This window comes from Ipomoea triloba, chromosome 15, assembly GCF_003576645.1.
Source record: "Ipomoea triloba cultivar NCNSP0323 chromosome 15, ASM357664v1".
Taxonomy (NCBI): Eukaryota; Viridiplantae; Streptophyta; class Magnoliopsida; order Solanales; family Convolvulaceae; genus Ipomoea; species Ipomoea triloba.
Window position 1 is genome coordinate 14,684,099 of NC_044930.1, and position 14,396 is coordinate 14,698,494.

At 37.3% G+C, this 14,396-nt stretch overlaps 1 protein-coding gene across 1 annotated transcript; it reads left to right on the top strand.

The window, feature by feature from the left end:
- Nucleotides 1-2,198: 2,198 nt before the first annotated feature.
- LOC116006582 (DEAD-box ATP-dependent RNA helicase 3, chloroplastic) lies at nucleotides 2,199-7,713 on the top strand. Its single transcript, XM_031247015.1, has 10 exons — nucleotides 2,199-2,735; nucleotides 3,676-3,812; nucleotides 3,895-4,306; nucleotides 4,570-4,668; nucleotides 4,823-5,047; nucleotides 5,423-5,800; nucleotides 6,107-6,250; nucleotides 6,374-6,469; nucleotides 6,639-6,970; nucleotides 7,297-7,713. The coding sequence occupies exons 1-10, from the start codon at nucleotides 2,289-2,291 to the stop codon at nucleotides 7,376-7,378; spliced, it is 2,352 nt and encodes a 783-aa protein (XP_031102875.1). The 5' UTR covers nucleotides 2,199-2,288; the 3' UTR covers nucleotides 7,379-7,713.
- The last annotated feature ends 6,683 nt before the right edge of the window (nucleotides 7,714-14,396 follow it).

Here is a 14,396-nt window from a genome sequence, read left to right on the forward strand (position 1 = left end):
TTCACGAGCGATCCTAGCCATGACATCGGAAACGTTCGTGCTCGTTACCTCTGCTACTCGCGTAGGTTCTTGTGGGAGGGATCGAGTTTGAACAGAGATTGAAACATTGATCTTGCGAGTCGTTTCGACTTCTCTAACCAGTGTCTTCCTCTCCTTGGTTAGAGGGATCTCTTTGATTACCACTTGGGTGGAGGGCTCGGCATTGCTCACCTCTCGAGCTTCTTCCACTTGAGGTTGTTCCCCCTGGGTTGGCGCCGTCTCGACTACTCTTTCTGCCAACCTTTCGTTCACTACCTTCTTTGGCCTAGTTGCGCCATAGCCTACTGCATGCTTCGGCTTTTTGGGTAGGGGTGTCGGTCGGGTCTTCTCGGTTGGTTAGCTCGAGGTGCCTGAGATTGTTTCCTTCTATTCTCTTGAGCTAGTCTGACCATCTCGGCCAGGGGAACATTTGAAGAGCTCTTGGCCTAAGCTGGAGGCTTCTTTGCTTGCTTGGGCTTCGCTGGGGCTACTGTTGGTGTTTCTTTTGTAGCTGGAGCCTTAGTCTTTTTCTTGGTGGGAGTAGTGGCAGCTGCTGGACCTTTTGCCTTTGACTTAGAGCCAGGAGGCTTAGTCCGCATGTAGTAGTGATTGCGATGGGTTGCGACACCTTCTCGGAGCTTGACTTCCTTAGCCTTCAACAGCTCGACTACAAGAAATCCAAACCCACCTGCTTGGTGAGTGTTTGGTCGTGGACTACTTGCTCAACATACGATTTTAAGAAATCGTAAACTACCCTTGACCAGTCGACATGGTAGTTGTTGAGGAGTGCGCTCAGGATTGTAAACTTCTCCTCGATCACGTCGTCCGTGCCGGCAACTTTGCTTTCTACAGTCTTGCTGAGGATGTCCACAACACGCTCATACGCTCATAAGAAAATGTCTCACTTCTGTTGTTACTAAGATATTATTAGTAATTAGCGTATATGGTATAAAAACACTCTAGGAGTCAAAAACTACTTTGATCAAGCATTTCATTATGTTAGCTATCATCTTGACCATTATCTTGTAGACTACATTGCAAACTACAATAAGTCGAATGTTAGTCACCGGATCATTTTCTTGGGCATTAGCACTACATTAGCATCATTTAACTCATAAGGAAACTTTCTCACATTCAGGTAACCAAAGACAAAACAAATCACATTTGTTCCCGCCACACTCTAGAAATTCTAAAGAATCCCGAATTAATACCATCTGGTATGGGTGCTTTGTCCATGTACATGGTGAAGATCGATGAGCATCCCATTATTCATTTCCTCAATTATGCGGGGCTGCAAAGAATCAAAGAAACTTCTCCCTGACATCCATTGGTTTGAAAATGTTTCTCAAAATAATCCATCACAAGTGGGTTCAACCCCTCTCCTTCTACCCATCCACCACCTCCATTTTTTTAACCTAGCAATAGATTCTTCCTCTTTCTACCCATCCACCACCTCCATTTTTTAACCTAGCAATATATTCTTCCTTCTTCTATTGGATGTCGATTAGTGAAAATACTTCATGTTGGCATCTCCTTCTCAAAGCCAATGCTGTTTGGCCATTTGTTACCCAAAGCCAATATTATTCTCACACCTTTCTTTCTTCTTTCTACTCCATATGTATTCAAGACCAAATATGTATAATAATATTTATTATGGAGTATATTATTATAATAAATATATAATTATTATATTATAATTTATTATTACTTTTATTATCATTATTATTGTGTAAGGGTATATTGATCTTTATAATTATTATATCCCTTACAATTTCAAACCTAACCAAACAATGGAATCAATATTTATAGTAATTTATTTCTCACCAATCAAACAATGAAATCAATCTTCTTAGTAATTCCATTTATATGAAATTTAAATTTCATTTATCTTCAATTATTTTTCCGGAAACCAAACCGCCTGTAAAATGTATGGAGTTAATTATTATTTTGGTCCATGTAATTTTCTAGTTATAGTAATATCTAAGTTCTAGATAAATGAGATATTACATTGTAAAAAATCATAATTATTATTTAAAAAAAAAACTTAACAAAAATATAATCAAATAAATTTTAAAATATTACGTAGTATCAAAGTTTAAAATTATAGTCCCATACCCGAAATATCCTAATTCGCTCCGGACCTCGTTGGAGCTTTATAAGACCATACAAATACAGTCCTCCCATTCACTTCCCTTAAACCCCATACAACCGCACCCTTATCCCCTTCTTTCTTCTTCTTCTTCTTTTTCTTCTTCTTCTTCTCTCACGCCATGGCATACACTTCCTCCATTATTGGAGTTTCCTCCATATTCCAAGCTAACCCGTCTCTAGAACATTCCAAGAGGCCTACTTCTACTCCTCCTCTATCTTTCCCTCAATCCTTTGAGAAGCTTCATTTCAATCCCCTAAAAGCTTTTTCTTCATCGTCGCTTGTTCGTTCAAAGCAGTGCTCGAGTTCGAGCCCGTTTGTTGCTTCGGCTGTGGTCACTCCCAATTCTTCTCTGCTCAGCGAGGAGGCCTTCAAGGGGCTCGGGGGGTTCGCTAAGGATTCCTTGAATGTCAGCGACGCTGAGTATGATTCGGAGCTCGATGAGGATGAGAGCGAGCTTGGAGCGGCTGATAGTGACGATGAACTTGCAATTTCCAAACTAGGTTTGCCTCGGCAGTTGGTTGAGACTCTTGAGAAACGAGGGATTACCAATCTTTTCCCAATTCAGGTACTGTATTTTCCTTCTGGTTTGTTTGTCCCTCAATTCTTAGAGCATATATATTAAATTGTTGTGTAACTGTTTTTTTTTTTTTTTTTTTTTTTTTTTTTTTTTTTTTTTTTTTTTTTGTCATTGTTGAATTGCCGAATAACAAGTTTAAGTCCTTAGCCTTCAATTGTTGATTATATTATTTTGGTGAATGTAGAAACTCATCTTCGGGGTCATAATTACTATGTTAATGTTAATATCAGCTGGAGTCCTCTGACTATTCAAGTATAGTAACACCCACGTTTAGTCCTACACTTTCAATTTAATTGCCCTTGGTATTTCAACTTCCAAATTTAACCACCAATGGTCTTTCCTTTAATTTAAGTAAGGGTAAAATTAATACTAGAGTTTGAAAGTTGAAAGACTATGGGTGGTTAACTTGAAAGTTGAAGGATTAAGTATGGTTAAATTTAAAAGTTGGTGGTTGAATTGAAAGTTTAGGACTAAATGTGGGCAGGCTACTATACTCGGACCACCCCGGTTGGTATTAACTCTTACTGTGTGACTGGTCAGGTAAGTATTAAAATTGACACCGATTGCAAGTAAATTGGCTCAAGATTACTGAACTCCTGATGATAAATTTGCTTCCAAAGCATTATGTTGAGCATAATCAAATCTGAATCTTTGGTTATATCATTTTCCATTTGCGGTGGTGGAAGCTTGTCTTTAATTTGCCTATGGCAATCAACCTTTTGGTTTTATGTATACCAGTGTGTGTTGCATCCCATTGTATTGACTATTTTGTAGCATGCACTTGTGGAGCTTATATTTATTCATTTAAGTAATTATAATAAAAGTTCACTTTTTCATTTTGAATATGTGTTTTGACTCTAGTGTTTGCCCCTTATAGAGGAAACTTCTTATTCATTATTCTTATTTTTCCTTTCTCACTTTTATGTAGAGAGCTGTATTGATACCTGCATTGGAAAGTCGCGATATAATTGCTAGAGCAAAAACTGGGACAGGGAAGACACTTGCATTTGGTATCCCAATAATTAAAAGGATTACTGAAGATGAACAGTCAAAATTTTCTCAAAGGTATTATTTTAATCATAAGAGTGAATTGAATGCTACTTCAATTATTTGATGAGTAAGATAAAAATTCTTTCTTTTTATGAAGGCGGGGACGACTGCCTCGAGTTTTGGTCCTTGCACCTACTAGAGAGTTAGCCAAACAAGTAGAGAAAGAAATAAAAGAATCTGCGCCGCACTTAAACACTGCCTGTATATATGGAGGAGTCTCATATGTTACACAGGAAAGTGCACTTTCCCGTGGGGTTGACGTTGTTGTTGGAACTCCAGGTAGACTCATTGACCTGATCAACAATAATAGCCTGAAGCTGGGGGAAGTTCAGTATTTGGTACTTGATGAAGCTGATCAAATGCTTGCGGTTGGGTTTGAGGAGGATGTGGAGGTAATCTTGGAAAAGCTTCCATCACAGCGGCAGAGCATGCTATTTTCTGCAACCATGCCTGGCTGGGTAAAGAAACTAGCGAGGAAATATTTGAACAATCCACTGACAATTGACTTGGTAATTTTTCTTCTCCTTATGAAATAGTGTTTTCCTTAATCTTTTCAATAATTACTGATCAATGCATGCCAGTGAAATCTTTCTTCATCGAAATAAAATGTTATTGACTAACACATTATGTTTAAAATCTCATTTGCTAATTCTGAAGTTCTGCTTAAAGCATATAGGTCTACATTTTAATTAAAAATTGTGCTACATGGTTATGCTACTTGATAGAGTCAAACCTCAACTTTATAAGTAATCTTTTTGTCTTTTCTCCATAGGTTGGTGATGAAGAGGAAAAGCTGGCTGAGGGGATCAAGCTCTATGCAATATCGACCACAGCAACCTCAAAACGGACTATTCTCAGTGATCTTATAACGGTATTGAACAGTTTGTGTTTTTTTTATTTTTATTTTTATTTTTATTTTTATTTTTATGGAGTATAAAACAACTTGCTTCCGCATGTGTAAGTTTAGCGGTGGCAAGTTATGTATTTCCTGTCCTCTGATCTTTAAATTTTCAACAATCTTTCAGGTTTATGCTAAGGGTGGGAAGACAATAGTATTCACACAGACAAAGAAAGATGCTGATGAGGTTTCCATGGCATTAACAAACATCATTCCTTCAGAAGCATTGCATGGTGACATTTCCCAGCATCAGAGAGAAAGAACCTTAAATGGATTTAGGCAAGGAAAATTCACAGTCCTAGTTGCAACTGATGTTGCATCTCGTGGGCTTGATATCCCCAATGTTGATTTGGTAAGTTAATTTATCCATTCATGAATTTCATGATATGCATTTTCATGCTACCAAAGACATGCGAATTTTTGAAGTGTTCAGCTTATTTTGATGGATACTTTGAAAGCAGTTGGGAAGTATGTTAGTTCAGAGACAACTAGAAATGAACAATCAATATCCAATTTAGATGCTTTAAATAAGACATGTGATTGAATCGTTGGTGATAACTCTTCATCTTGGCACCACTACTTTTGTAACTCAAAATTAGTCTGGTTGTGAAGAACAGTAGTAATATAGAACCACCATTAATACCTATCCAAAAAATGATCTGGTTTACAGTTTACTGTTGGCATCATTCTTAAAGATTTCCTGTCATTGATTTACATTTTTGTCCAGGTAATCCATTATGAACTTCCCAATGATCCCGAGACTTTTGTGCACCGCTCTGGTCGAACAGGACGTGCAGGAAAGGAAGGCAATGCTATTCTGATGTTCACTAGTAGCCAAAGGCGAACTGTTAGATCTCTTGAGCGTGATGTGGGGTGCAGATTTGACTTTGTTAGTCCTCCGTCAGTCAATGAGGTTTTGGGGTCATCAGCTGAGCAAGTGGTAGTTAGCCTTGGTGGGGTCCATTCTGAGTCCATTGAGTACTTCATGCCAACAGCAAACAAGTTAATGGAGGAACAAGGAGTCAATGCTCTAGCTGCTGCGCTTGCTCTCTTGGGTGGTTTTGCAAAGCCTCCTTCTTCTCGTTCTCTAATTACTCATGAACAGGTAAATTATAGGTCTTTGGAATTGTGCTTGGCTTCAATATTATAGGTTGATTCATGCACTTGAGTTTGACCTAGAGTCTCACTTCAGGGAGGGGGGGGGGGGGGTGATGCCTATAGGTTTTGTCCTCCCTGTTGTTGCCATACTTTGACTTCCTCTGCCATTTTCCCTTCTTTTGCTTGACCTGGCTGCCCCTGGTTATAAGATAGATATGCATGAAAGGATTGCTTGAATTCATTGTCCTATAAGTGTATATTCCTAATCTGTTCTACTATCAATGATTTTTATGAACTTGTATTTGTACTGCAGGGATGGGTTACGCTGCAGCTTACACGGGACACTGGTTTCTCTCGAGGATTCATGTCTGCTAGATCTGTAACTGGGTTTCTGTCTGATGTTTATTCAGCAGCTGCTGATGAAGTTGGAAAAATACAGATAATTGCAGATGAACGGGTGTGTAACTGGGTCTCTGTCTAATATATTTTGTATTGCATCTCCCTATTGATAACTGTAGAGACCTTTGCGTTATGGTCTTCTCATGTGCATGCTGCTCTAATAAACCATTTTTGTGGTCAGGTTAATGGTGCTGTTTTTGATCTTCCAGAGGAGGTTGCAACAGAGCTCCTAAATCAGCCATTGCCTCCTGGAAACACTATAACCAAGATTACAAAGGTTTGCTTTGATTTGCTCATTACAGTTTCTCATTCTAATAACTTCTGCATTGTTCATTACAATTGAACTTACTGTCTCTTGGATATGCTATCTCCAGAATATTGGCCTTGAGTTTGATATGAATTTTGGTGATTACATGTGATCTTTACTATTTTACTGTCTCTTACAGTTGCCAGCTTTGCAAGATGATGGCCCTCCAAGTGATTTTTACGGAAGGTTTTCAAACAGGGATAGGGGCTCACGAGGAGGAGGGTTCAGGGACCGAAGAGGTGGTAGAGGAGCTTCCCGGAGCTGGTCTAGTGGTCGATTCTCTGATAATGATAGTGATGATTTGGATGATGGGTTTAGGCGGGGCGGGAGATCAAGAAGGGGAGGAAGTGACCTTGATGGTTTGGATGATGGGTTTAGACGGGGTGGGAGATCAAGAAGGGGAGGAAGTGATTGGCTGATCGGTGATATGAGATCTAACCGGTCATCATCAGCAGGAGGAAACAGGGATAGGTATGTTACCAATAAATCCTTATTTGCAATTGGGCATTACACTTGAAGTTAACCTGCTGTTAGGATCATGCGCTTACCACTATGCAAAAAACTATAGCTAGTAGTGAAGACGCAACTTTATTTCCTTATAGACCGCCAGTCACATTTTTGAGAGATAGGGTACTGAACTTGACCCTTCACTGGCTTCCGCTCAACAATCCCTCTAGCCACATGGTGCTGGACTTGCCCTTCACAGGCCTCCTCCCAACACCTGCATATATAGATAATAGATATACTGTAGTCTGTAGGTGCTGAATCTTAAATCTGATGGAGTTTACTTGGTACAGGAACTTCGGTGGTGCATGTTTCAACTGTGGGCGAACTGGTCACCGAGCATCTGAATGCCCTAGCAAGCGCGGTGGCTATTAGAACTGATGGTTGTCGAGAACTCCTAAATCTCCCTTACCTGCACTGACGGATAAAAACCTGGAGATCATTTCTGCAAGCATATCATTCACATTTCACACAGGAGCTGCAGCCAGCTGCAACAACAATTGGTTACTACCCCCCGGTGCCCGGTGGTGTATCGTCCAACTTTCTGTAAGCCTTATTAGAGGGTAGTATGTATTATGTTTAAAGTAAATTTTGCTGCTGCTTTTATGCAGACACACTATCCATATCTATATCTATATCTGACACGGTTCAAAATGATATTATGACATTGATTTTTTCTGCATTTTATGATGATTTTTTTTTCTTCTGCATTTCTATTGTGAAATTCAACTTTATTTTCTAACAGAAAGGATTGTTTTGAGTTTGTGGTTTATTCTTTTTAATAAATCCAGTTGAAATGATATGAGGATGAGGATCGGTAAGTATCCAATGAGCAGTTATGATAGTTAGAAAATTTGCAGTCACACTATAAACGATCTTTATGTCATGGGCTAGGGTTTAGTGGTTCATAGTGCACTGTGTACCCGGTGCATGTGTGTCTTATATTATGAGTTTTTGTATCTTCTGTTATAAAATTTTGTACTTTTAAGAGAATGGTTGCAGTAGGCGCTAGTTGGGCGGTAAACTAGCGCCTAGCGCTTAAGCGGTACCTAGGCGGCGACTTATAAAAACAAAAAATAATTCATGTGTTTGGGTGTATGTCATATATTATATTTTATATATATATATATATATATATATATATATATATATATATATATATATATATTTCTTACTTCTCTTATTTACATAAATAAATAAATTTAAATATATATAATATATAAATATAATAATAAAATTAACAATGTCGACTCGTTCGAGTTAACTCGGCTAACTCTATCGAGTTGGGCGAGTTTATTCGGCCTAGTCGGCCGCTAACTCAGCCCAGTCGGCCGAGTTAGGCGCTAGGCGGACGTCTAGTGAGCAATTCACCTCGGTCTAGGAGCGCCTAGGCGGCCTAAGTGGGGATTTTTTCAACAGTGTTTAAAAGTATGAATTCTGTACCTAAAATAAATTAGTAGTTGTGTTTTATGTTGTGAATTTTTGTGTCTTGTGTTGTGAAATTCTATGTTTATGAACACAAATTTTGTACTTAAATTATATTTGAAAAATAAATAAATAAATACATAATATGTGGATGTGTCTTTTGTTCTGATTTTTGTGTCTTGTGTTATGAAATTGTACCTTACGAGTATGGATTCTGTACCTCGTTGTTGGTTCATGTGTATGTGTTTTATGTTGTCAGTTTATGTGTCTTGTGTTATGAAATTTTGTACCTTAAAAATATGAATTTTGTATCTGAAAAAAATTAGTAGCTATGTCTTATGTTATGAACTTCTATGTCTTGTGTTGTGAAATTCTGTCTAAATCAAATTTGAAAAATAAGTAAATATATAACATGTGTATATATTTTGTGTTGTCACTGTTGGAAATCAGCGATTTTTCAACCACCGGAAAGTGGTCGGAAATCGCCCAAATCTGGTCGGAAATGGCCGTTCTGACCACATTTCCGACCACATTTGGGGTTGGAAAAATCCTCGTTGGTATGTCCGACCACAAAAATACTACGTCGGAAAATTTTGTCGCCGGGAAAAGTTGGTTGTCCGAAGTCGGAAAATTGGAGGCAAAGAACATCATACATTTTCGACCACCCCTAGTAAAAAAAAATAAAATCAATTGAATCATATGCTATATCCAATTAAAAGCGCTGATAGTTGGACTGCACATTTATGTTTATATTATATTTATGCTCACACGCCCTCTCACGTGTGCGGGCCGATTGACTTTGATGGGCTCCAAGCAACACGTGAACCATAGTCTTTTTTTGGGGTGGCGCGAAGATTCGAACTCATGACCTTTTGCATGGCTCTGATACCAAATTGAATCATAAAATCATTTCACTACAGAGAGGATTCCTCTGTAGTGAAATATATATATTGTTGCAAGTTGGTAAATGGTAACTTTTCCTTTTTTTCATTACACCCAAAATATCATATCATTACATAAATGGTAATTACACCCAAGGAACAAATATCAGATCAAAATGATACTTTATGTGTGTGTTCTTTTCATAAACATAAAGTAACACCCAAGGAACAAATATCAGATCTGATTGCTACTTTATGTGTGTGTTCTCTTCATTACAATCAAAATGGTAAAAAAAATATGCAAGTTGCTCATATAGTGTGAATAACTTTTCCTTTTCTTCCTCATATTTGTTCACAACATCTATCAAATATCCTCAACAGTCAGTTCACATATATTTTGATATGAACCACAAGCAATTATATTATAGTCCAATTAAATTTGCATAAGTGCATTACTTCATAGTGACAAATATATCAGAAAAATTCTCAATGCTGCATGAAAATAATGTTATCAAAATTAGGCTTACAATATCCAAAATTAAAACAACAATCCAATAAAACCCATTTAATAAAGATACCTTTCAGAGTCTCCAGATGTATAGCTTTCTCCTTGCTGAACTTCTCATAGATTGCTTGGAACTTAGCACTTTCAGATTCTCTTTCTATCCAAATTATTGCATGATCAGATGTGGCATTGCACGACAGAACAATATGCTCAAATCTTCCATCAACTGGTATGGAAGTTCTTACTTCGGGAGGAAACCTCCCACATCTGTGTGCACAGCAAAGTAAATAAAGTTTCATCTATAACACTTTCGAAAACTAGTAAGAACTTAACATCTGAATTTTCAGAGGATAATAGAAAAGATCCATAACATGTAAACATCAAGTTTGCATATCATTGCATAGGATAACTGGATGCAGTGATGCACTGTGTAAATCACAAACATAGATAAGATAAGATAAAAATAGCTTTATACATAGAACTGATTGTTATCATGTCAACATAACTTGATCCAATTGAAGGAAAATTTGTTGGCTATTATGTTCCGAGATACATCTAGCGAATTTAAGATCTAGGCTCTACCAAAGACTGTTGTGCTCGAAAGTTTAGAGGAACTCATCATATCAGGAGGAACATGAAATGAAAAGAGGAATAATTTAGCAGAAATGCGTGTCTATTGGACCATAAGGCAACAGTCTACTCCATAATATAGACAAGAATCTGATGATTCTGAAAACAACTTTTGACAGGAGGCATATAACGAATGCTTAAACAACTTTGAATATTACACGACATTGGAAGTGATCTACCTGCAGAATTTTCTTTCCACAATGTGATACATTCGGCCAGGTGCATAAAGTCTTCTTGGATCTCTGAGCTTTCTACCATCAGGTATAAATGTATCCCTCAAGCACACTAGAATAACAAGCAGGGCAAACTGTAGTTTAAAGTATTAAGGCCTGGGTTAAGAGAAGACAGCGACAATCCCACTCCTGGAATAAGAGAAAAGAAAGACTGACCGGTTCTTCATTTTCCTCATTGTTCTTTCTTTTCTGAAGCTTTGCTTTGGGAATAGATAGGCCCAGGAATGAGATGTTACCACCACGAGATGCCCTGAAGCATAGACAAATCTTAAATACATTTATTGACACACCAAATAAATGAGAAACAAAAAAAACAAATCCATAGACAAATGCAACTATATAATGAGAAAATCTTGCTCTTTGGAACACTCTCTTCTGTTAGAAAAACAAAATCATATACAGCATATCGGCATTCATCAGCAGGCAGGCATACAGTTTTGTATCTTGAGTTATGAAATTTTGTACTTTACAAATATAAATTTTGTACCTTGTCATTTTGATTAAGGATCAATAATGCTATGCATATCCTGTTCCATGTTATAAATTGCGCATTATAAAACAGCAAGCTCCAAGAGCAGGCCATTGCAAAATCCATACAGCTTATCCTTCCACCTCTCTTGAAGGTATTTATTTTAACCTTGGACTCTCAAAATATTTCTTTATTTTATTTTGTTTTTTGAGTACCCCAATTGTGTATTAGGATCGAACTTAGACTTTCATTATAATCCCAACTCCCAAGATACTTGACAAATACTGTTTATTATGTTAATTACATAATATATATAGTGTCTTCGTTATCAAATACCGTACAATCAAGATATTTATTGAAATACTTTCTCAATCCCTTCCAAACAGTTAATATAGAGGTACAAATGTTGATGAGTTATTTTGCATGGTTGAAAAGATCGTTAGACATCCTTTGCGGTCTAGGCACCTGATAAGAGTAAAGACACAGGATCAAGAAATCTAGGAGATTGATATTAGAAAGTAAAACCAAAGGAAAGAAAAACAAGGGAATTCAAAGAATATCCCTCCAACAAGAATAAATTCTTGCCCACAGCTACTTAGAGCTAATTGTTCCAATTCTACTGGATGCCCCCTCTTCTAAGAGATGGTCCCTATTTATAATCTATTACCATATGTAAAATAAGGTAGGAGCATCAATTACTGATTACATAATATTTAATCCCTAATTATACTCTCCATAAAATAAGCAAGGATTTACATAATCAGTCAATCCCTTATTCTATGCTTCCTTGTCACTAGAATGATTTGATAACTTCCCTTTCCTGCTTGATTTGTACCATTACCGACCCCTAATGAAACAGCCTTGTCCTCAAGGCTGGAGTGCAAAGAATGGTGTTGTGTAACATGCCCGAGTTGTGACCCATGAAAAACATGGTGTGCTCAGTGAGTGCACTTAATTTTTGCAAAATTCTAAAAGGCCCATAATACCATGGAGCTAGCATTGCGTTAATACGACGTTGGATTGTAGAGTAGCAATGAGGTTGGAGCTTAAGCAACACATTGTTACCCTTAGCAAACACTAAGTCACACCTTTTGGCTTGGGTCATTTTGTCCCTACGATGTTGAGCATGATTTAGATTGAACCAGAGTTGCTTGGCAAAAAAGGTTGCCAAGAGCTTTGGTGGTGAATGGATGGCATAGACCTGTGCTCGGTATTCATTAGCAAATTCATCCATAGTGCAGACTTGATGAAGAACAATTGGTTGTTCAACAAGAGGGGTGAAGAAATCACTATTGAATTTGTCCATGAGTTCCACCTTAAAGTTCAGTGTTGGGGTTTGGTGTTGTGACACATGGAATGTTGATCCTTCTTTATTAACAAAGGCTGTTGTGCCCTTCAATTCTTCACGTGTTTGTAGTATAGCAAAGGAATGCTCTTCGTGAGCAAGGTAGTCACTCGGATCAATCCCATTGAATTTAGGAACTTGAATCCTCATGGTAGTGAGTTGGGGGCAGTTGTGGTGGTGGGGTAGAGGGATGGCTTGGTGGTGTTGGAATTTTCTATTGGGGATTCAATCTTGGAGCCAGCCTTGGTGGCAAGACTGGATACGTCATGCCGATTACTATGCAGAGTGACGGATTCCTTCAACTTGGTGAGTTCTTGACACAATTTAATGTGTCCTGTTCCCTGACTCTTCTCTAATGCGTGAACTCTTGAGTCCAATTGTGTCATGTTATTCGGCAGGCCGGACCAATTGATAAGAGTAAAGAGACAGGATCAAGAAATCTAGGAGATTGATATTAGAAAGTAAAACCAAAGGAAAGAAAAACAAGGGAATTCAAAGAATATCTCTCCAACAAGAATAAATTCTTGCCCACAGCTACTTAGAGCTAATTGTTCCAATTCTACTAGATGCCCCCTCTTCTAAGAGATGGTCCCTATTTATAATCTATTACCATATGTAAAATAAGGTAGGAGCATCAATTATTGATTACATAATATTTAATCCCTAATTATACTCTCCATAAAATAAGCAAGGATTTACATAATCAGTCAATCCCTTATTCTATGCTTCCTTGTCACTAGAATGATTTGATAACTTCCCTTTCCTGCTTGATTTGTACCAGCACCCCTGTATTTTATTTATATATTTACTTTTAAAAGATTAATTTTTTAATTTTTTTAATTTAAGACTTGATAATTATAAATTATTTAGTACTTTAATAATTAATGCTAAAATATTAAATATTAACTTAAAAAACATCTAAGATTTGAACAATTTAAGATTATTTCACTCAAAATGTCGACTGACTAGGTGGCCTAGTTGACGCCTAGGCGGTCAATTCCTAAGTTGTTGACCACCAGTTATGATGATACACTAGACGATTGACCAACACCTAATGCTTAGGTATTGATTAATTGATGCTTACGCGTATTTTGTAAGAGTGGAAAAGAAAAGAAAAAAAATAAAAAAAGAATCAGGAATACAGTGGAAGTCTCACCTGTGCTTCATTTTCCTTAGCTTGTATTGTAATGTTTAGATTAAGGTTAGATAGTGAGAAAAAAACTCCATCCGATAAACAATTTTTTATGAGGACATCAAGATGGACAAAGAGACAAATCAAAATTAGATGATCTAATCGAGGTGATGTATGAATTAGATTGAATAGAACTTTTAATAGATACGGAGTAGATTATAAAGTATACTAACCGTGAAAGGCAAATTATACGGGGACTATGGTTCATACTAAAATGTAGATCATGAAAAATGTTCATTTTTAATATACTAAAGATACATTATTTTTGTACTAAAGATTAATTATTTGGTAATATTCAAATAATGTACCATCAAAAAGTGAGTCTTTAATGTATTGAAAATGTACTTTTAATATATTTAAAAATGTATTTTATGTCATTGATCTTTCTTGTTTTTATTTTTTTGGGTGTAACCCAGGGTTTCCACCGCCGAACACAGTGATTAATCCTTTGGCTGGTGATACGGCAAAATACGGAACAGAATACTCATATTTATACTTGGTCGGGTACAAGGAAGAATACCCTAAGCGAGACCGAGCTACGTGACAGTGGGTCAGAGGTTCCCGGTCTCTTTAGCTACTATATTGGAAGAAATAGCCAAAAGTCTTCACTACTGCATTAAATGCGCCTTTTATAGTGGCTCCAGCAAGGATTCCGGTCTGGCGGCATGTAAGACGCGTGGCGGTCATACACCGGTCACTCTGTCAGTCCAACA

What these genes read in the sequence shown, in the direction of transcription:
- LOC116006582 (XM_031247015.1), top strand. Translation starts at nt 2,289, where the DNA reads ATGGCATACACTTCCTCCATTATTGGAGTTTCCTCCATATTCCAAGCT. An exon ending in CAGTCAAAATTTTCTCAAAG is followed by an intron (nt 3,813 to 3,894) that starts GTATTATTTTAA and finishes CTTTTTATGAAG; the next exon opens with GCGGGGACGACTGCCTCGAG. An exon ending in AGATAATTGCAGATGAACGG is followed by an intron (nt 6,251 to 6,373) that starts GTGTGTAACTGG and finishes TTTTGTGGTCAG; the next exon opens with GTTAATGGTGCTGTTTTTGA.